The sequence below is a fragment of the Carlito syrichta genome, unplaced genomic scaffold, assembly GCF_000164805.1.
Source record: "Carlito syrichta isolate Samal-C Ts95f unplaced genomic scaffold, Tarsius_syrichta-2.0.1 Scaffold307249, whole genome shotgun sequence".
NCBI classification, from domain to species: Eukaryota; Metazoa; Chordata; class Mammalia; order Primates; family Tarsiidae; genus Carlito; species Carlito syrichta.
In genome coordinates this window covers 280,084-302,883 of record NW_007251345.1, presented here as the reverse complement: position 1 = coordinate 302,883, position 22,800 = coordinate 280,084, and the positions used below count along the sequence as shown (strand labels likewise).

Sequence of the window (22,800 nt, the reverse complement as noted above, 5' to 3'; positions counted from 1 at the left end):
TGGATTGCCTGAGCCTGCGGGTTCAAGACCCACCTGGGCAACTTGGCAAGACCTCATCTCTACAATAAATCAAAAAATTAGCCGGGCGCGGTAGCGCGCACCTGTAGTTCCAGCTACTTGGAAGGCTGAGGCGGAAGGATCGCCAGAGCCCAGCAGGTCGAGGCTGCGGTGGCCAGGAGCAGCCACTGCACTCCAGTCTGGGCAACAGAGTGAGTCCCCAACTCAAAAAAAAAAAAAAGAAAAAGAAAAACTTTCCTAAAGCAATAACATTATACCTCTAGGCTGAAAAACAGGAACAAATATCCAGGGCCCACAAATATATAGGGGGCCCAACACAGTTTGCAAAATGCATAAAACATATACCAAAACAAATACATTCTGAACCAATAAACTACATATTTATTTTTAAGACATTTGTTTGCTGCCTTAAAAGTCAGAAACTTTCTTTTGAGAAATCTCAAATAGAAATCCACCAAATTTTGAACTTTTTCTTTATATAAACTTTCTTAAACAATAACAGTTAATATTAACTTATTTATTTATTTATTTTTAGCTGGAGTCTCACTCCTTCGCCCAGGCTAGAGCGCAATGGCACGCATGCTCACGGCCATCCCAGCATTGACCTGCTGGGCTCCAGCGATCCTTCCGCCTCAGTCTTCCGAGTAGCCAGAATTACAGATGTGCGCTACCACGCCTGGCTATTTTTTATTTTATTGTAGAGACAAGGTCTCACCAAGTTGCCCGGGCTAGTCTCGAACCTGTGGGCTCAGGCAATTCACTCACCTCGGACACCCAAAGTGCTGAGATCACAGGCTGAACCACCAGCCCAGCAGTTAATATTTATTAAGCATGAACTCTGAGGCACTTGACTTACTTATTTCGCTAATCATCTCAACACCCAGGAGTTTATTCCTCTTCATAAGGAAGTTATTAACCAAAATCCAAAACCAAGTCTGTTTGATTCCAAAGTCCAGGATATTATGCACTACCTATATCATTCCTACCAAGTACTAAAAAGTATTTATAATCCTTTCTTAGAACAGTGTTTAAAAAATGTTTTTGTTACCCCAGTGTAAAATATTTCCATAACTATAACAATTAAGAACACTCTAAGAGTTCACAGAATAAGAAAAACAAGTGTTTCACACTTCGATAATAGAAAAAGCAAGATTTTTGTTTAGATGTATTTTTTAAAATCAAATGAAAATAAACTAAGAAAAAATAAGTAAACTTAAAATATTACAATAGCCAGAGCCTACCTAGCCAAAACTACTTCTTGGAATTATTCAGTCTCTCTATTTTAGAGGAAGTAGGCAAATGATACTTGATGGTATAAAGTACATGTGTTCAAAAGTAACACTGAGTATGTTCTGGAGACCCTACAAACTAACAAATATAATACTATAAAAGAACTAACAAGCCGGGCTCATTGGCTCAGCCTGTAATCCCGCACTTTGGGAGGCTGAGGTGAGTAGATTGCCTGAACTCGCAGGTTCAAGACCCGCCTGGGCAATTTGACGAGACCTCATCTCTACAATAAATAAAAAAATTAGTCGGGCGTGGTAGCGTGCGCCTGTAGTTCCAGCTACTTGGAAGGCTGAGGCGGAAGGATTGCCGGAGCCCAGCCGGTTGAGGCTGTGGTGGCCAGGAGCGGCCACTGCACTCCAGTCTGGGCAACAGAGTGAGACTCTGACTCAAAAAAACAAAAAACAAACAAACAAACAAAAGAACAGTAAAAACAATGATGACTACAAAAGTCAAAGAAAGGGTCAATAATTTTTCCATGTGCTATTTTTGCTAATTCTGGGAAGTGGACTAAAACACACAAAACTATGAGTTACTTAAGGGCATAAACTAGGTAAGTCTTTGCATTTTATTTAGCACACAGAAAGCCTTTAATGAGTAGCGAATGAAAAACAGACACTACATATCTCTGTCTTAATAATGGAAATGCAATTAGACAAAAAGTTTTGTCCCCCAGGAAAATTGATTGAGTTTTTGCGGCATTAAGAAATATTTACTTCCTTAAGACTTACATTAATTATCCCCTTGACCAAACTTGCCTCATATTTTAGTGCGATGAATTAAACAGATAAAAGGAAAAAGAAATGGTGTCAATTCATCTTATATCAAAATTCTGAAAAACAGTTCTGTTATTAATAAAGGTATCTCTCACAATGGATATTATGATGGAAAAAGAACCAATACAGTAGGGTAGACTTTTTTCTTAAGCTTTCTATTTTCTAAATTCAGCACAAAAAGATATTTAAAACAGTCTGACCAGAAACTACCAAAGATCTTTCCTTCCTCCTTCCAACCTTACTAGAAACATAAGTCTTTCACTTCTTGTCATTCCTGTTTTTGCATAATCAACATTTTCATATCTTGAAATTGAAGATTTTCACACTGAGTTTTCCTTGCAGAACTGTGACCTTATGTATAATTTGACATACAAATAAGCTATTTCTAAGCCAAAAACTGTCTAATACTTGAATATCACTATAGTTTTTAATATTGTATATATGTTTACACCAACACAAATAAATTCAATTCTATGTATGGTTTAAAGATCACTATTTCCCAAATTAACTAATAGACTTTAACCAAGAATTCATCTACCAGTTGCCTCTGCAACTATAAATTATTTAATTAAATTTAAAAGTACTTAGCCAAATTATAAATCACTTTATAAAAAATTTTTATTATCATCAACTACTGAATCACCAACATTTATGCTAAACCTAGTACATGAAGGAATTAGAGTCTAAGGAAAATAATCTTGCAAAACCCCAATCAAATGTCATTTTCACCTGGCTATACGTAGACCAAAACAGCAATTTTTTTTTTTTTTTTTTGAGCTGGAGTCTCACTCCGCTGCCCAAGCTGGAGTGCAGTAGTACACTCATGACCACCCTGGCGTAGACCTACTGGGCTGCGGTGATCCTTCCACCTAGTCTTCCAAGTAGCCAGAACTACAGGAATGCACTACCATGCCTGGCTGATAAAAACAGCAATTCTTAAACTTTTTGGTTTCAGAATCCCTTTATACTCTTAAACTTAGGACTCTAAAAACTTTTGTCTATATGAATTACACCTGTTGATATTTAGGATTACAAATTAAAACTAAATGTTTAAAACTATTTGCTAGTTTATTTTTTAAAAATACACCCATTACATGTTAACATACATATATTTTTATTTTAAAAAGTGAGAAATACTCCCCCAAAAAATTATTGAGAAAAATGGCACTGTTTTACATTCTTTATTGCCTGATTCTCACACCTGCTTCTACATTCAATCTGTTGCAATATGCTGTTTTGGATGAAGTATACAAACAACAATGGCCTTATACAGATATATATGAAGACATAAAAGAGAGAAGTATTTTAATAAGCTTTTCATACAATTCTGAACATTCTTCTCTGAGACTGCTACTGTTCTTTCTTTTTTTTAAGAGACAGAGTCTTGCTCTGTTACCAAGGCTGGAGGGCAGCGGCGTGAGCATAGCCACCATGCATGGCCCATTTTCTTAAAGACGTAGTTGAAATCTAAAAATCCCATTGACTAACCATTCATACTTTCTCACATTAAAACCCACTTATCTTGCACTTTGAATGACTCTTTTACCCACCTACACTGGTCATATAAAGAATATTCATTCATTCACTGACTTAAGCTTATCTTCCAAATTATGAAACATTTCATTTTACAATATATTTTTTAAAACCCTTAATTTCACCACTGCTTTTCATCAGAAAAATCTTGAGATTGAGAAGCTGCAAGCTCACAATAGCAAATAAGTTTTCAAAATTCTATTTTTCACTTGAAAGCTTGAATTTTATCACTTGCAACAAAAATCAATTGCTTTATTTAAAGTGATGGGCTTTCTTTAATGTTCTAGTATGAATAATCAGTTTGTTAGTCATTCTTTCGGTACAAATTACCACAGAAAAAGTTGTTCAATTCACAACTCAATCAAACAAGAGTGTCAACTTTTTAATGTAATTGTTTTTAGATATTTTTTAAAAGGCTGCTCTCCTACTTGTGTAGTTATTAAACTGGAAATATAAAGCTATTTTATCAACATAAAAATATCACTAGCTACCTTACAAAGCAGCTCTGAAGCAATCACTCATGTAAGCACCTATTCTAGTGCTTGACACATTGAAGGTGCTCAACCATGGCTGAAGGTGAAGATGCTTCACTTACCTCTCTCACTATGATATCAGTAATGCAGATGAATCCCTTCTAGTTTTTTTTCATCTCCTCATAAAAAACCAAGTAGTCCCTCCTGCTTCACCTACTTTCCAACAACTTTGAAGTTACTGGATTCTACTCTGTTATGTTATAGGAAAACTGACAAGTTAGTATTCAACCATAGGTTACAAAAAGAGGGCTTCAAAAGTCAAGTACCTTTTGTAGTTCTGTGATACCAAATTTTCTGATTTCGAAGCCTACACCTATACTCTTAAATGTACACCAACTTACATTCATAAATTTCCAAAAATCTAATCTTGGTTATTACACCAGGCTTCAAAATAACTGCTGTAATAAAATTATTTGAGTAGCCATTCTGAGCTCAAACCATCTGTCTAGCATTTACTGAAGCAATTGCTAAAGACATTCCATGCATACAAATGAGATTTTTCTCAACAAAAATGCAAAAATGTTTCCACATCTGTTGTTTTTGTTGATATGTCACCTAGATTAGCAAATTCTTCCCTAGAAAGAAAACACATAACATTTTTAATGTACACATTTTTAAATGACTCTATTAAGATTATGCCAGCTTTTCAACCATACTTTCTATTGCTACTATTCTACAATTATACTACAATTATATATATGTGTGTTTATGTTTGTAAATACATAAACAGAGAGAAATTTCTAATGCTCCAAGTCAACTGACACTGTGACTTTTGTCTTTGAACACATCTAAGATTTTTTTAATCATAAGTTTAAGTGCATGAATATTCCAGTCTCTCAGAATCCATATACAGATGTGAAGGAAATGTATATGCAACTGACCGTATACAGTATCCAAGAATTCTGAAACAAAAAGTACATTTACTTCATATTCCAAAAGACAAATATACCCCAATGTATAGCAATCGTGCTGTATGAACATTTGTTTTTGATTACCCAGCATTCTCTTTTTTGGGTACTAACACCACAACCACTATTTTATTTTCTTTTTTTTGAGTTAGAGTCTCAATCTGCCGCCCAGGTTGGAGTACAGTGGCATGCCCCCAGACACCACAGCCTTGACCTGCTGGGCTCAGGTGAGCCTTCCGCCTCAGCCTTCCAAGCAGTAGGAACTACAGGAGTGTGCTACCACATCCAGATAATTTTTTGATTTATTGTAGAGATGAGGTCTCACCATGTTGCTCACCAGGCTGGTCTCGAACCCACGGGCTGTGGCAATCCTCTCGCCTCGGTCTCCTAAAGTGCTGGAATTATGGGCTTGAGCCTCTGCACCCAGCCATCACCACTATTTTTTTTTATTATCTGATCCCCTCCCCCCCCAAATGATGTGATTCTGACGGATAGGCCAATCCCACTACCCTGCACACCTCACACCCTCTTTGCTAAAGGACTAACACAAAATGCAGTTCTGACAAATAAAAGTGCTCCACCTATCTGCCAAACTAATTGGTTCAGAGAAGAACACAAGACCAAAGTCAGGCTGAGAGGTCCTTGCAAAGGATTTTACATTTGAACTTCGGAAGGATTTCACATTTGAACTTCAGGTCTTTCTCTTAGAGTATCTAATTGTGATGAGTAAGCGTAGAGCAGTCAGGGCTATACCCTGTATATTAATCAAGTTTTCCAAAGAACAGTTCACACACACACACACACACACACACACACACACACTCACACACTCACACACACTCACACTCAGAGAGAGAAAGAGAGAGAGAGAGAGAGAGAGAGAGAGAGAGAGAGAGGGGCTTATGTTTAAGATATATTTACTTTGCCAGGCGCAGTGGCTCACACCTATAATTCCAGCACTGTGGGAAGCAGAGGTGAGAGGATTACCTGAGAGCTTAGGGGTTCAAGACCAGCCTAAACAACATGACAAGAACTCATCTCTACAATAAAAATTGTAAAAAAATTCAGTCGGACATGGTGGCACATGCCTGTGGTTCCAGCTACTTGGAAGGTTGAGGCAAAAGGATCACCCGAGCACAGCAGGTCAAAGTTGTGGTGGCCATGAACGTGCTACTACATTCCAGTCTGGGCGACAGAGTGAGGTTCCAACTCAAAAAAAGAAAAAGAAAAGATCTAGTTATTTGTTTACACAATTATGGAGGACTGAAAAATCTAAAGTCTGCAGGGCAGACAGGCAGGATGGAGATCTAGGGAAGAGATGCAGTTAGAGTTCACAGGTAATCTAATAGCAGAATACCTTCTTGCTCAGGGAAGGTCAATCTTTCTTCTATTAAGGCTTTCACTAAATTGGATGAGGCCTATCCACATTATGGAAGGTAATCTGCTTTACTCCAAGTCTTGCAAGTTAATCTCATACCAAAAAAAAAAAATCTTCACAGAACCTTTCAGAATAATGCTTGACCAAATATCTGAACACCATCACACAGCCAAGTTAACATGTAATATTAATTATCATAAGTTCACCTCTTGTCAACTGTAGACATGTCAGTACTGCCTTCACTATACAAGAGGTTATTTACTATTAATATGTCATTTGTCATAACCAGGCAAAGTGGGGACCAAAGGGAGGACCAAACCTTCCCTGTACCACAACCACTTGTATACCTAATCCTGAACTGTACAACACATCTTTAAAATTAAATTTTAAAAAACCTTAAAATATATATTTTTAATATAAATTAAGATAAGTTATATATATAAGCTGTTGTAAAAAAAAAAGGTGGTTGGCAGAGATAGACAGGACACAATCTTTGGCACTAAGGACTTTATAATCTAAAGAGAAAAGTCATGCACAAACTCTCTCATTCAAAGGGAGTTTTATTTTGCTCTTCCTATTTTATAACACATAGAGTTCCTCTGTCCTTGAATCTGGGTTTTCAAAACATCCTATGGTGAGCTAGAATAAGCTCAGGCACTCTCATCCTTGCCACCTCCATCCCTGGACATCACAGTACTTGGTGTCAAGGACTGGCCATGTACAGAAGAGTTACAATGTGGAGAGAGACTCAAAGTCAGAAAAAGAGGATATGTTAAACAATTACTATTTTGTTTGCCTGGTACCATTCTCTTATTCTGGGAACAACAGCATATCACTATTTCTTTGGGGAAACTGTTTCTCCTCAAATTCCAACGAGGCAGTTTGAATGAGATCCAATCATGCCTCTTGGCCATAAGTGTAAGCATGTCCTAAGTCAAGACAGACGAAGCCAAGCCAGACTCCTCTGAGATTTTCTCAATTAGAACTAAGATAAGAATTAAACTAATTAAAAAATAAAAAACTAAGGATGTGATCCTGACAGTTGTCAGCGACTAGCAACTTGTCTATAGCCATGTGGAAGAAATCTGGAAGAAGGCAGAATGTGGAGAGAAAATCAGAGATGAGAAATCAAAGAGATAAAAAGAATCCTGAGAGTGAACAAGGCTCTAGTGCCAATCATTTCTAATGCCCAAATGAATAAACTTTTTCTGTATTTTTGGTCTCCCTTCTGTCTAAGCTAGTCACAGTTAGGTTTCTAGCACTTAAGGTAAATAAATGTAAACTAAAATAAAGCTAAGTGCATCCAGGAATCCTAAGGTAGGACAGGTAGAGTTCAGAAGAAAGGTACAAAAAGAGACCAAGCTGTCTTAGAAAAGAAAAAAGGACACAAAAGGACAAAGTGGGGATTTTTGAACTCATTTGGAAAAGAGGTGAAAGGGAGGTGAACATAAGAGGACTTTAACATGGATGTGATCCAATGAAAGTATACATATGTATGAATATGGATATAGGTATCTTGGATAGTCCGTGATATTTACTATACCCTCATAAAGATCACAACCAAACAACAAGTAAGAAGGAATAAGCCTGGTGAGCAGATCTATGATAAAATATAGCAGGCTCTTTGTTCCTGAAGAAAACTAGTTATTACAAAGCATTTACTTTATAATATCAGGAGTTTCTGAGAAAAGACTCTCAAGCAGTGAGAACCAGGTATTCCTTACCTGGACAGCGAAAGTCTGAGAAAAAAAAGACTTAAATCTACTTTTCCTTCTGGCTTGACCCAAATGTAATTTCAGGGTAGTCTAGCTCCTCTTCCAAATGTCCTTCTACCTAGTCATTTATGCCTAAATTTTCTTGAAGAAGTTTAATCTGTTATTCTTCTATAACTGTCCAAAACTCTCTCTCTGAGAAAATCTGAGCTTCTAGATACCTTAAAATTACTGCCAACTTTGGTATCAATGTACATTTCTTGAAAAAAGGATTCAGTTTTCATCAAATTCAAAGTTCTGTGGCTTTCTGAACATATCAGCAATCAAATAAAATCAAATTTTAAGACTATGATTCTTTCCTGTTTTGACTAATTAGAAAAACCTAACAAGATGACCCCAGGAAGCAGAAACAGAAGATGGAGTTTCCCAAATGCCATTTGGAGGAAAATACAAAGAAAGGAAAGTTCAAGGACGCTACATAGTTTTAAGACTTCACCATTTTGCCTAAATGGGGCTCCCTTTATTTACAGTTGTGTTTAGGTTGATTTGTAAATCAAAACTAGTCAAAAGCATTGTTAATTTTATCACTCCCAGGAATTTCATTAACTAAAATATTCCTAAAATAAAATTCAATTTTAATACAACCAACTCTTTTATATGGAGATGATCATTTTTGTGAATCTGTAGAATTCTTTTTCCTTCTTACTTCTCCTTTAGTACTTTCTATGCTCAAAGCAAAGGATAATCAAGAGAACAGAATGAAACTAAAATGTCCACCAATTCATAATACAACTCACTAGGGTGAAGGTTAAAGAAGAAGGAAGACCAGGCATGGTGGCTCAAGCCTGTAATCCCAGCACTTTGGGAGGCCGAGGCAAGAGGACTGCCTGAGCCCGTGGGTTCAAGACCAGCCTGGGCAACGTGGTGAGACTTCGTCTCCACGGTAAATCAAAAAATTAGCTGGGCATGGTAGCGCGCGCCTATGGTTCTGGCTACTTGGAAGGCTGAGGAGGAAGGGATTGCCTGAGCCCAGCAGGTCGAGGTTGCAGTGGTCAGGAGGGTGCCACTGCACTCCAGCCTAGGCAACTTGGTGTGACATTGTTTCTACAATAAATCAAAAAATGAGCCAGGCATGGAGGTGCGAGCCTGTAGTTCCAGCTACTTGGAAGACTGAGGCGGAAGGGATTGCCTGAGCCCAGCAGGTCAAGGCTGAGGTAGCCATGAGCATGCCACTGCACTCCAGCCTGGGCAACAAAGTGAGGTTCCGACTCAAAAAAAAAAAAAAAAAGACTACCTGTATCTATATTAGTAACCAGTGAACAGAACTAATGCTGTGCCAAGTGCCTCCTTTTGTGCCAGATACATAGGTAACTTCACACAGAGAATTTCATTTAAACCTACTAACATTCTACAATGTACCAATCCTATTGAAAGTATTCCAGGCAATTGAGAAAAATGGAGTTCTCCCCAAATCATTTTACAAGCTAACATCACACTGATACCCAAATCGGATAAAGATCCAACAAAAAAAGAGAATTACAGGTCAATATCCCTTATGAACAAAGATGTAAAAATCCTCAACAAGATTCTAGCAAATCGGATCCAAAAACACATCTCAAAAATCATCCACCAAGACCAGGCAGGCTTCATCCCCATAATGCAGGGCTAGTTCAACATTCGCAAGACCATAAATGTCATTAAATACATCAACAGTTGTTAAAACAAGAACCACATGGTTATATTATTTGATACAGAAAAGGCTTTTGATGAAATTCAGCATCCCTTCTTGATAAAATTCAGCATCCCTTCTTGATAAAAACCCTCAAACACCTAGGTATAGAAGGAACATACCTCAAAATAGTTAAGTGCCGTTTAGCATAAACTCACAGTTAACATGTTGCTAAATAGACAGAAACTGGAAACATTTCCCCTGAAAACTGGAATAAGACAAGGCTGCCCACTCTCACCCCTCTTGTTCAACATTGTGTTCGAAATCCTAGCTAGGGCAATTAGACAAGAGAAGGAAATTAGGGGTATCCAAATAGAAAAGGAGGAAGTCAAGTAATCCCTCTTTGCTGATGATATGATCCTATACCTTGAAAATCCAGAGAATCTATCAAAAACCTGTTTGCACTGATAAAGGACTTTGACAAAGCCGCAGGGTACAAAATAAATGTGCAAAAGACAGGTGCAATCCTATACACCAACAACAAGCAGACAGAGACCCAATGAAAAGCACAATCCCATTCACAACAGCCACACAAAAAATGAAATACCTCGGCATCTTCCTAACCCGAGAAGTGAAAGACCTTTACAGTGAGAACTAAAAGACACTGCTCAAACAAATCCAAGACACAAACAAATGGGAAAATATGCTCATGGATAGGAAGAATCAACACTGTTAAGATGTCCATCCTACCAAAGGCAATCTACAGATTCAACACAATACCCATTAAGTTATCAACATCATTCTTCTCAGACCTGGAAATGACAATACAGAAATTCATACGGAAACATAAACGACCACCAATAGACAAAACAATTCTCAGCAAAAGAAACAAAGCAGTAGGCATCACAATTCCAGACTTCAACCTTTACTATGAGCCTACAGTAATCAAAACAGCCTGGTATTGGTACAAGAACAGGCATACAGACCAATGGAACAGAATAGAGATTCTGGAAGCAAAGACTCAATTTCTCAACCAGCTCCTTTTTGACAAAGCTTCCAACAACAACCACGGAGGAGAGGAGAATCTATTCAGTAAATAGTGCTGGGAAAACTGGCTGATCACATGTAAAAGATTAAAACAGGACCTCTACCTATTATCATATACAAAAATTAACTCTAAATGGATCAAAGACCTAAACGTAAAACCTCAAACTATAAGAACCTTAGCACAGGAGACGCACTTATGGCAATTGGAACTCGCAACCAATTCCTGATCAGAACCCTAAGTGCCCATACCATAAGAAATAAGATAGACAAGTGGAACCTCATCAAACTGACAAACTTTTGCAAAGCAAGAGAACAGGGAGGCAGCCCACAGAATGGGAAAAAAAATTTGCCAACTGTGTATCTGACAAGGGTCTAATATCTAGGTTCTATAAGGAACTCAAACGTGCTGAAAGGAAAAAAACAAACAGTCTCATTACAAAGTGGGCAAAAGACATGATTAGCCACTTCTCAAAAGATATACAGGCAGCCAACAGATACATGAAAAAATGCTCAGCCTCACTCATCATCAGAGAAATGCAAATCAAAACCGCACTGAGATACCACCTAACCCTGAATTGTACCCCACATCTTTATAATTTAAAAATTTTTAAATTAAAAAATAACCTACTAACAATTCTGTGTTCTATTTCTACATGTGAAAAAATTAAGAGATTAAGTGGCTTGCCCAAGAATCAGCAAAGAATCAGCAAAGCAGCAGCATTTTCAAAAACTGAAAATACACATGGGTCCTATCCCAAGTTCAGTACCCATATTATCCTAAATCAAAAAAAAAGTAAAATAACAATTAAACTGTGCTCAAGGGACAAATAATTCCAACCCACAAACAGGTTTCTAAGTAAGACAACTAGAACCTCAACCATTTTTCACCAAAGAAAATTATATTATAATGCTTAGAATTAGATTTCCTGACAAATTCACCAAAATGTATTCAAGCTATTATATCGCAGAAATCATAAGTACTAAAATAAAAAGACTGAGTCCCAATATGTTCTAAGATTTAAAGCTTTAGAAATGCTCTAAGCAATAAATAAATCAGGTTTATGGTGAGACTAGGTAGGTGACAATGCAGCATTTCAGAAAATTTTAAGAAAATTAAATAATGACTGGAGTTCCAGGAGTGTAGCAGGGTAGGACTTAATAAAAAGATCTATCAGCAGTGAGTGAGGATATGGATGAAAGGGGACATTATTAGCTGTTACATTATGAAGCATAATTACATAATTATGAACATTATTAGCTGTTACTATATAAAGCCAATTTACACTTGTTTTTAGACTCAATACCATCTATGAGGAAGTAGATTTAGGAAAATCTCTAACAAACATTAAAACAAAAAGTACTTTATATCTAATCCTGAATTAACCAGAAAATCCAATTAGCCTAAAAAATCACATTCCTCATTCTTCTTAAAAGATATTCTATTTGCATAATAGATATTGTTTTCAGGAGAGGCCAGCAGGAACCAGAAAACAGGATCCGCTGACACTGCAAGTAAAAAGACACTTCCTGTTTTCTTTTAAAAAACTAAAAAGGGCCGGGCTCGGTGGCTCAGCCTGTAATCCCAGCACTTTGGGAGGCCGAGGTGAGTGGATTGCCTGAGCCCACGGGTTCGAGACCCGCCTGGGCAACTTGGCGAGGCCTCATCTCTACAATAAGTCAAAAATTAGCTACTTGGAAGGTTGAAGGCGGAAGGATCGCCGAAGCCCAGCAGGTCACTGCACTCCAGTCTGGGTGGACAGAGTGAGACTCCAACTCCAAAAAAAACAAAACAAAACACTAAAAGGGACCAAAAAACTATAAAATACTCTTATTGAAGGATTTAAAGCAATATTTGAACTGACAGAACAACATATATATAATCTTAGATGAAAGACAGCATAAGGTTGTTAATTTTAAAATTAGTTTACAAGCTGGGCGTGGTGGATCACGCCTGTAATCACAGCATTCTGAAAGGCTGAGGCAAGAGAATTGCCTGAGTCCAGGGGTTTCAGACCAGCCTAGGCAACTAGGCAAGACCTTGTCTCTACAATAAGTGAAAAAATAAAAAACAAAAATTAGCTGGGCATGATATTGTGCACCTATAGTTCCAGTTACTTGGAAGGCTAAGGCAGAAGGATCTCAACTGAGCCCAGCAGGATGAGGCTGCAGTAGCTCTGACCGTGCTACTGAACCTCCAGGCTGGACAGCAAAGTGAGACTCTGACTCAAAAAAAAAAAAAAAAAAGTTTACAAATATAATACATTTCCACTGTAATCTCAACGTAGTTGTGAGAATTTTGGTTAAATGATTTAAAATCAAGGTGGCTCAGTCTGTAATCCCAGCATTTTGGCATGTTAAAGACTAGCCTGGGCAACATAGTGAGACTTTTGTCTCTACCAAAAAAATGGTGGCTTGCACCTATTCTCCCAGTTACTCAGAAGACTGAGGCACAAAGATTGCTTGAGCCCAGGAGTTCAAAGCTGCAGTGGGCCATGATTAGGCCACTGCACTCCAGCCTGGGCAACAGCGCAAGATCCTACTACAGATAAACAGCCGATATCTAATCAAATTAGAAAAAAGGCAAAAACAATAGAAAGTGAGCAGAGAAGCCAGACATGGTGGCTCAAGCATGTAATCCCAGCACTTTGGGAGGCCACAGCTAGAGAACTGCTTGAGTTTGAAAACAGCCTTCTCATTCATAAGTGAACCATAAACAACTACCCTAATACTCTAAGAAAAAGATTGACAGTACTTGGAAACTGCGGTGGGGAGGAGGAGGTAGAGAGGTGGGAATGACAATAGTCGAAATCTGACTGGGAAGGGGGAGCATGCCTCATCAATAGGGGTACCTACATGATGAATGTTTATATAACCAAGCCTGAATTGTACCCCACAATTTGAAAATTAAAAAAAAGAAGAAAACAGCCTGAGTAACATAGCAAGACCTCATCTCTACAAAATAATAAAAAAAATTAGCCAGGTGTGGTGGTGCATGCCTGTAGTCTCAGCTATATTGGAGGCTGAATTAGAAGGATCAATTGCCTGAGCCCAGGAGGTTGAGGAGGTTGAGGCTTCAGTGAGTTGTGATTGTGTCACTGCACTCCAGCCTGGGTGACAGCATGAGATCTCATCTCAAAAAAAGGAGAAGAAAATGAGTAAAGAATATAAATGAGCATGTCTGAGAATACCAAATCCAAATAGCCAAGAAATATGAAAGGGTCCACAAGTTCCCTGCTATGATCTGTGAAAATATAATTTAAAAGCTGTTGGAACTCCACTTTTATCCTTGAGAAAGACGTGACTGTGATCTTAGTCACATATGATTACAATTTCTGTTTCTCAGATTACAGATTCACTCGTTTATTTTTCTTGCTCTATAAAATGAGTGGAGAGACAAACTGAGTAAGGACAAAAATCTCCTGCCTTTTAAATTAATGATCCTTGTTACAGATTAATTTCGTTTTGCTGTCCTGCTTCACTTAGACCAGATGACAGAAAATCCACTACTACTACACCCTCTGTAAGTAAGTGTTAAATGTACCCTTCCCGAAAAGAAACACTGGCTATAACCAATCAAATTACTATAACTGTGTGCCAACTTATAAAAAATGTAATCCTGCTAAAAATTCCCCTGCCTCTGCCTATATGAATGAAAGTTTAATTTCCCTACTTCAAAATGTTGACTCTCATTCCTTTGGAACTGGTGTTTTCAGGTGGTCCATCCTCACACTCTGTGCTTGAATAAACTCTTTAAATTAAACTCTGACCCCTTTGATTATTTTAGTTTAACAGGTTTGAATGTGTCTCCCAAAGCTCATGTGTTAGAAACTTAATCTCTAATGCAACAGAGTTGAGAGGTGGAACTTTTAATCTAATGAGGTCATGAGGGCTACCTTCACAAATAGATTAAGGGAGTAGTGGATGAGTTCAGCCCCCTTCCCCAACCCTCTTTTATGCTGTTTTGCCCTTCCACCTTCCACAATGGGATGACACAGCAAGAAGGCCCTTACCAGATATTAGTCCCTCTTCCTTGGACATTCCAGTCTCTAAACTGTAAGAAATAAATCTCTGTTCTTTATAAACTACCCAATCTGAGATATTCTGTTATAGCAGCACAAAACAGACTATCACCTATAAGGGAAATGCAAATTAAGGTGATAATGAGGAACCTCTTTATCAAAATAGCAACAACAACAAAAAAATGTGCTAACATCTAAAAAAAGTTTTTCAATATTCCCTTAAACTGCACATAAAATGATTTCTACTTTGTAAATACATGTATATATGTATTATAAACTTAAAATCTTTATGTTTAAATACAATAAATATCTATATGAGCAGTCCACACAATTTAGGAATAGAGTAAAAGAAAATATTTAATGAATGTTCCATTAGACATAAAGCTTAAATCCATAATAAATTCAAGATTTAGTTTTGTGTACCCATTATACTACAGTAACACCTTGAAATGTTGATGAGTTGATACATATATAAAATTTTCCAAATTAACTTAAAATTAGACTTCAAATGCCAGAAATGTGTTAGTTTATCACTGTCAAAAAAGAAACTCTTTCACAAATATATCTGCCAATATAAAAAGCTAGTATATAACATAATTAAAATAGTTCTAGATTTATGGTCATCATAAACTTTCAATATTGCACTCTTACAATAATGTGATTCTAAATTTTACAGTTTTTTGATCTTCTTCCTAAATGTCAGGTTGTCAATAATAATATCTCCTCCTGGCATCCTGTTAGTATCACAGAAAAAAGTCTTCCATTTCTACTCTCCAGTTTTAGATCACACTTTCTAACAATAGGGACCTGGGAAACTTGATATTAAAGACTGATAAGACACATATATTTAAAAAAACTCAGCTGGGCGCAGTGGCTCAACCTATAATCCCAGTACTTTGGGAGACTGAGGTGAGAGGATTGCTTGAGCCTGCGGGTTAGAGATCAGCCTGAGCAACTTGGTGAGACCTTGTCTCTACAATAAATCACAAAAACTTGCCAAGTGTGGTGGCGTGTATCTGTCGTTCCAGCTACTTGGAAGGTTGAAGAGGAAGGATCACCTAAAGTCCAGCAGGTGGAGGCTGAGGTGGCTGTGAGCATGCCACTGCATTCCAGTCTGGCCGACAAGAGTGAGAGAGACTCCAACTCAAAAAAAGGGGGGAGGGATTGTGAAGCGAAAATGAGGCATCAGCAAAATGTTTTAAGTTTTAGAGTTCTGAATTAACATACTAATTTTCAAAAGTTTCATCCTCATATCAACCATTATTATAAACAAATGGCCTAAATATTTGTTGTTCTCAGGAAAACACTGAATATAATGTGTCTGTTTTATTAGACATGGGAGTGGGAGCCAAACTTGTCCAGTTAAGCTCTTTGCACTGAATTTTACAGTTTTGACTCAAATTTTAGACTGCCTGTATTCCATTACAGTTTTTTATCACCAACTACTTCTAACAACATTCTTTAAAATCTATGTTGGGCCAGACTCGGTGGCTCAGCCTGTAATCCCAGCACTTTGGGAGGCCGAGGTGAGTAGATTGCCTGAGCCTGCAGGTTCGAGACCCGCCTGGGCAACTTGGCAAGACCTCATCTCTACAATAAATAAAAAATTAGTCGGGTGTGGTAGCGCGTGCCTGTAGTTCCAGCTACTTGGAAGGCTGAGTTGGAAGGATCGCTGGACCCCAGCAGGTAGAGGCTGTGGTGGCCGGCAGCAGCACTGTACTCCAGTCTAGGTAACAGAGTGAGACTCCAACTCAAAAAAAAAAAAAATAAAAATAAATAAAATAAAATCTATGTTGTATCAAGGGCCACAGCACCCCCAGACGACTATTTTCCAAATAGAAACACATATCTTTGATAGGACATTAATCTAGGCTTACCCTTCCCTTTTGACTTCCATGTGGCTGCAGCTATATACTGATAGTCATCTTAAAAACATCTCGCATATTTACTGCGTAGCAGGTTCCATACTGAGCACCTAATATACAGAGATAATCAAGGTATGGTAATTAGCATGGCTTGGATACTGCAGACTAGAGAGAGAGAGAAAGAGAGAGAGAGAGAGAAAAAACAATCGTAAATGTGACGATGCGATGAGTACAACAAAAGAAAACTACAGGTTGAAAGCATCCCAAATCCAAAAATCCAAAATGTGAGAGGCTCCAAAGTTCAAAACTTTTTGATTGCCAACATAACACTCAAAGAAGATGCTCACTGAGCATTTCAGATTTTTAGATTTGGGTCGTTCAACCCAAATCTAAGTATAATGCCAATATTCCAAAATCTGAAAATATCTAAAATCAGAAACACTTCTGATCCCAAGCATTTTGTAATCTTAATCATAAGATTACAGACCACTGTCCCCTCCCCCACACTGTACCACAGGACCAACCTGGCTTTAGTATACTAATGAATGAGGAGAGGGAAAGCAGCAGCAGCAGGCTGCAAGAGCATATACACTAAGGAAAAGCCCTTAGAGAAGCCCAAAAACAACAGAAACAAAAAACAGTGAAATTTGAGGAATTTAAAGCCTCTGGTACCTACAACTACAGCAAATATTAAAGGCAGTCCAGTTTCTAGCCAGATTAATCTAATACCTTACATTCATTAGACACCAATTTACTTCCATTCCTATCACTTGATACAACATGTCTGATTTTCAACCAAAAATTACAGGGCATGACAAAAGGCAAGAAAAAAACAGTCTGAAGAAACAAAGAAAGCATCATAAACTCAAATACGGCACAAATGTTAAAATGATCACACAGGGAATTTAAAATAACTACTATGTTAAAGGCTGTAAAGAAAATAATAGACAATATAAGAACAAACGAGTAATGATGTAAGCAGAGATGAAAAATCTAAGAAAGAATCAAAAAGAGATGCCAGAAATTAAAACACTATACAGAACAGAAAATGCCTTTGATGGTATGATCACTGAACATAACTGGGGGATGAACCAGTGAGCCTGAAGATATGCCAATACCATTCAATGAAGTAAAGAAAGAGTCTTTTCCACAAATGGTGCTGGGATATTGGAAAGTCACATAGAAAACAAGGAAGTCAGATTGTTAGTCAAACCATACATTAAAGGTAAGTCAAAATATATCAAAAAACTTAAATATAAGAGTTAAACTATAAAACTGTTAGAAGAAAGCACCAGATTTGGCAACGAATTCTTATATATAACAAAAGCAAGAGCAACAAACCAAAAAAAAAAATTTTTTTTTTTTGAGTTGGAGTCTCACTCTGTCGCCCAGACTGGAGGGCAGTGGCCACTCCCAGCCACCGCAGCCTCGACCTGCTGGGCTCTGGCGATCCTTCCGCCTCAGCCTTGAAAGTAGCTGGAACTACAGGCGCGCGTTACCATGCCTGGCTAATTTTTGATTTATTGTAGAGATGAGGTCTTGCCAAGTTGCCCAGGCGGGTCTCAAACCCATGGGCTCAGGCAATCCACTCACCTCAGCCTCCCAAAGCGCGGGATTATAGGCTGAGCCACCGAGCCTGGCTTCAAAAAATTAATTGAAGTTCATAACAATTTAAAAATTTTGTGACTAAAAAGCATTATCAAGCCAGGCACAGTAGTATGGGCCTATAATCCCGGGTACTCAGGAGGCTAAGGTGGAAGGATTGCTTGAGCCCAGAAGTTCAAGGCTGCAGTGCACCATGATTACACCTAAGAATAGCCACTGCATTCCAACCTGGGTAACATAGCACAAGACTTTGTCTCTTAAAACAAAAAGGAGGGGAAGAGCACATTACTAAGAAAATAAACAAAACCACAGAATGAGTGACGGGAGAAAACATTTGCAAATCATATACTGAATCAGGGTCCTCTATCTAGACTGCATAAAACAATTTTACAACTCAATAATAAAAAGACAAAGAATCCAACTTCAAAACAGGCCAAAGAGTTGAATAAAGGTTTCTCCAAAGAAGACATACAATAACTGCCAATGAACATATGAAAAGATGCTCAACATTATTAATCATGAGGCAAATGCAAAAAAAATGAATCCTATATTAATTATATTTCATGTCCACTAGGATATTAATCAAAAAGTCACACAATAACAAATACTGGCCAGAATGTGGAGAAACTGATACCCTCCTACATTGCTAGTGGGAATGTAAAATAGTAGAACTACTTTGGAAAACAATCTGACAGTTCATCAAACAGTAAAAAACAAATTTATTCTATGAGCTAACACTTTTACTTTTAGGTATCCACCCAAGAGAAATGAAAACACACATCCACACAGAAACTTGTACACAAATGTTTACAGCAGGAGTATTCATACTAGCCAAAAGGCGGAAAGATCAAAATGTTCCAAAAGTGACAGGTGGATAAACAGTAGAATATTACTCCACCACAAAAAGGAATAAAGCACTGATACATGCTACATTAAATTCTTCTTTAAAGTTTATGTTGTATCAAGGGCCACAGCACCCCCAGACTACTGTTTCCCAAATAGAAACATACATCTTTGATAGGACATTAAGTTCCAGCTACTTGGAAGGCTGAGGTGGAAGGATAGCCTGAGCCCAGCAGGTCAAGGCTACGGTGGCCGAGTGTGTGCCACTGCACTCCAGCCTGGGCGACAGAGTGAGACTCCAGTTCAAATAAATAAATAAATAAAAATAATAAAAAATAAAATAAATTGTAAAAGGATGAGCGTAGTGGTCCATGCCTGTAATCCTAGTACTTTGGGAGGCCAAGGGGGGAGGACTGCTTGAGCCCAGGAGTTTGAGACAGTCTGGGCAGTTTAGTGAGACCCCCTCTCTATAAGAATTATATAAAAATTAGCCGGGTGCTGTGGTGCATGCCTGTCGTCTCAATTTCTCAGGAGGCTGAGGTGTGAGAATTGCTTAAGCCCAGGAGTTTGATACCACAGTGAGCTATGATTGCACTACTGCACTCCAGCCTGGGTGACAGAGCAAGACCCTCTTAAAAAAAAAACAAAAAAACAGCTGAGCAAAAGATCTGAATCAACACTTCACCAAAAAAGAAGATATAAAGATGGCAGATAAACATATGAAAAGATGCTCAACGTCATTTGTCATCAAAGAACACAAATTAAAGCAATGAGATACTGTACATCTATTAGAATTAGTAAAATCCAAAAGGCTGACAATACCACATGCTGATGAAGATGATGGAAATGCAATACAGTAAGGCCAGTCTGAGATATAGTTTGGCAACTTCTTTCAAAGCAAAACAGAATTGTGTCACACTATTCAGCAATTGAGTTCTCAGGTGTTTATTCAACTGAACTAAAATTTATGATCACACAAATGCCTGCATATAAGTGTTTACAGTAGCTTTATTAGTAATTGACAAAAACTGGAAATAATCAAGATGTCCCTCAATAGATGAATGAATAAACTGTGGTACATCCATAAATGGATTAATCAGCAAAAAAAGAAATGAACTCTTATGCCATGAGAAAGCATGGATGAATCTTAAATACATACTCCCAAGTAAAAGAAGTCAATCTAAAAGGATATCTACTGTCTGATTCCAATTAAAAGACTGTTTGGAAAAGACAAAGCTACAACGGTAGTAAATGGATAAGTAGTAGCCAGAAGTTTAAGGGGAAGGGAAAGAAGATGAATAGGTAAAGCACAGGGGATTTGTTGAGGCAGTGCTGGAATCCCAGAACAGAATGTAAAATATGACAAAACAACTTAAGTTTAAAATAAATGTATAAAACCACCTCCTAAATGAGGTGGGGGGAAAATACTAATTGAAAAAACTAAGAAAACTTAGTACTATGTATATACTCTATGTCAGATCACAAAGACTGAAAAAAAGCCTACTAGGACACACAGTGATAAACTGACTGGGCTGCTCATGTAACTGCCTTAATCTCAAATATCAAAAGTTTTCCTAGAGAATCTTCCCTTTTTCCTATTTCCATTCTAAAATGTTACAAGAAAAATTACAACCTATAGAAAGAATGTACTTCCATGACAATCAGACCACACCCAAGAGCAGCCTCACAATTATTCACAGACTTAATTGGCTGAATAATCTTACAACTGAGCTTCAGGCCAAAAATGCATTAATTTTTAAATTTACTTAAATTAGACTTTCCCAAATACACTCAAGTTTCAACTTCATTCATGTGCTTCTAAAACAACTTCACTTCCCTTGGGAAATAAAATGGCATAGATCCAACATCAAAAGAAAGTTATAAAAAAAAAAATTTAATGCTGGGTGAGATAGCTCAAGTCTGCAATCCCAGCACTTTAGTAGGCCAAAGCAAGAGGACTGCCTAAGTCCAGGGGTTCAAGACCAGCCTGGGCAACTTGACAAGACAGAGTCACTATAATAAATTAATAAACATTAGCCAAGTAGGGTGGCACATGCCTGTAGTTCCAGCTACTTGGAAGGCTGAGGCGGAAGGATCACCTGAGCCCAACAGGTAGAGGCTGCGCCGTCCTGGCTCTTTAAACCAGGCTGGAACCCATGTATTCTGAAAATATAAAGCAAAATAAGCAAGTCTTACCTCTTACAAACACTTAAATTAAAATAAAATCTATAATTAATATTTTCATTAAGGGAGTACATTTTATCTTACCCTTATCTGTTCAGTGGAGCTGCTGCTAAGCTCATCACCAGATTCAGAATCTTGATGTATTCTTTCTGAACCTTCTCCTGCTGAATCACAAGACTGTTCCTGGGAGAAGCTAGTTTTCTCTATGTCCAAGAACTCTGGACCAGGAAAATGACCAAATAAGCGTGTCCTACTCTGGCTGGAAACTTTAGGAGAATGTGAGTCACTGTTAAACTTTCCGTTATTATGGGTCAGGTCGAGACTTAGGTTGAGAGTTTGAGTTGGATTATAACTGGGCCCAAAATTCTGATTGGCATCACGAATAACACCTGTTCCTTGAACAGATGATGATGGCTTTCCAAAACTTGAAAGCTCAGGCAATTTGTTCACATTTTCTGTCGATCTCTGAAGATGCAGACTCTGTATCATTTTCACAGAATTATTTGGCAGTCCAACTACCTGCTTAGCAGGTGGCATTAGAGCTTTGCGGGTGACCTCCTTCACATACTGGGCTGGCACATAAAATGCTTTGGAGTTCTCATCTGGCTTGACTTGCCACCAGTCATTATTAGTCTTTTTCACCAAGATGTACCGCTCCCCTTGTTTTATCACAATCTTTCTGTCCTTTGCTTCATATTCATAATCATATTCCACTTCAATATACACTTGTCCTGGAACAATCTTCCCACTTCTGTCAGCCATTTTTATTCAGTAATATTCACCTCTCAAAAAGAATAGTATGCCACATTATGGCTTTATGGCTTGTTGGATTAATATAGCTGGTTTATTTAAATGGAGAAAGAGAATAAAGAAAAAAGTTAATGCAATTTGGATTTGATCTTTATTCACAAGCATCAGACAGTGCAGTTCATGTAAAAAATATTACTTCAAATCTCAAACTCCAGATAGAAAACATGTGTCTAATATCATATACATTGTCCTACATTAAAACCACTTTTATTCTAAATTGTAATCTGCATTTTTCAATCGTTTATGAACAAAACCAATACCAATAACTGAAACAGTAAATACACTAACCAGCCGGACACAAAACTATCAAAGTAAGAGATAAGAATTTTTCTTCCCTTCATGACTACCTGAAACCTCTTTCACCTTTTTAGAAAGGCTTACTAATAATAATAACTAATATGTACTAGACACTTACAAAGGGCCAAGCACTGAGCTGGGTTCACTATATGCATTATCTAAGAACTTTTTTGAAGTTGGACTGAACTTCAACTGAATTGGTATTTTACTCTTTGTTTTTCTTCTTTTTTTTTTTGAATTGGAGTCTCACTCTGTTACCTAGACTGGAGTGCAGTGGCCGCTCCCGGCCACCGCAGCCTTGACCTGCTGGGCTCCG

The 22,800-nt window shown here is 37.7% G+C and overlaps 1 protein-coding gene across 5 annotated transcripts in view; it reads right to left on the bottom strand.

The window, feature by feature from the left end:
- The window catches only part of ARHGAP12 (Rho GTPase activating protein 12), a 108,436-nt gene that overhangs the window by 83,896 nt on the left and 1,740 nt on the right, over positions 1 to 22,800 (bottom strand). For all 5 annotated transcript variants that reach the window (XM_021715650.1, XM_008064257.1, XM_021715651.1 and 2 more), the window contains exon 2: positions 21,462 to 22,216. In XM_021715650.1, coding sequence (XP_021571325.1) covers positions 21,462 to 22,139 — 678 coding nt within the window. In that variant the 5' untranslated portion in view covers positions 22,140 to 22,216. The remainder of the gene's footprint in view (positions 1 to 21,461; positions 22,217 to 22,800) is intronic.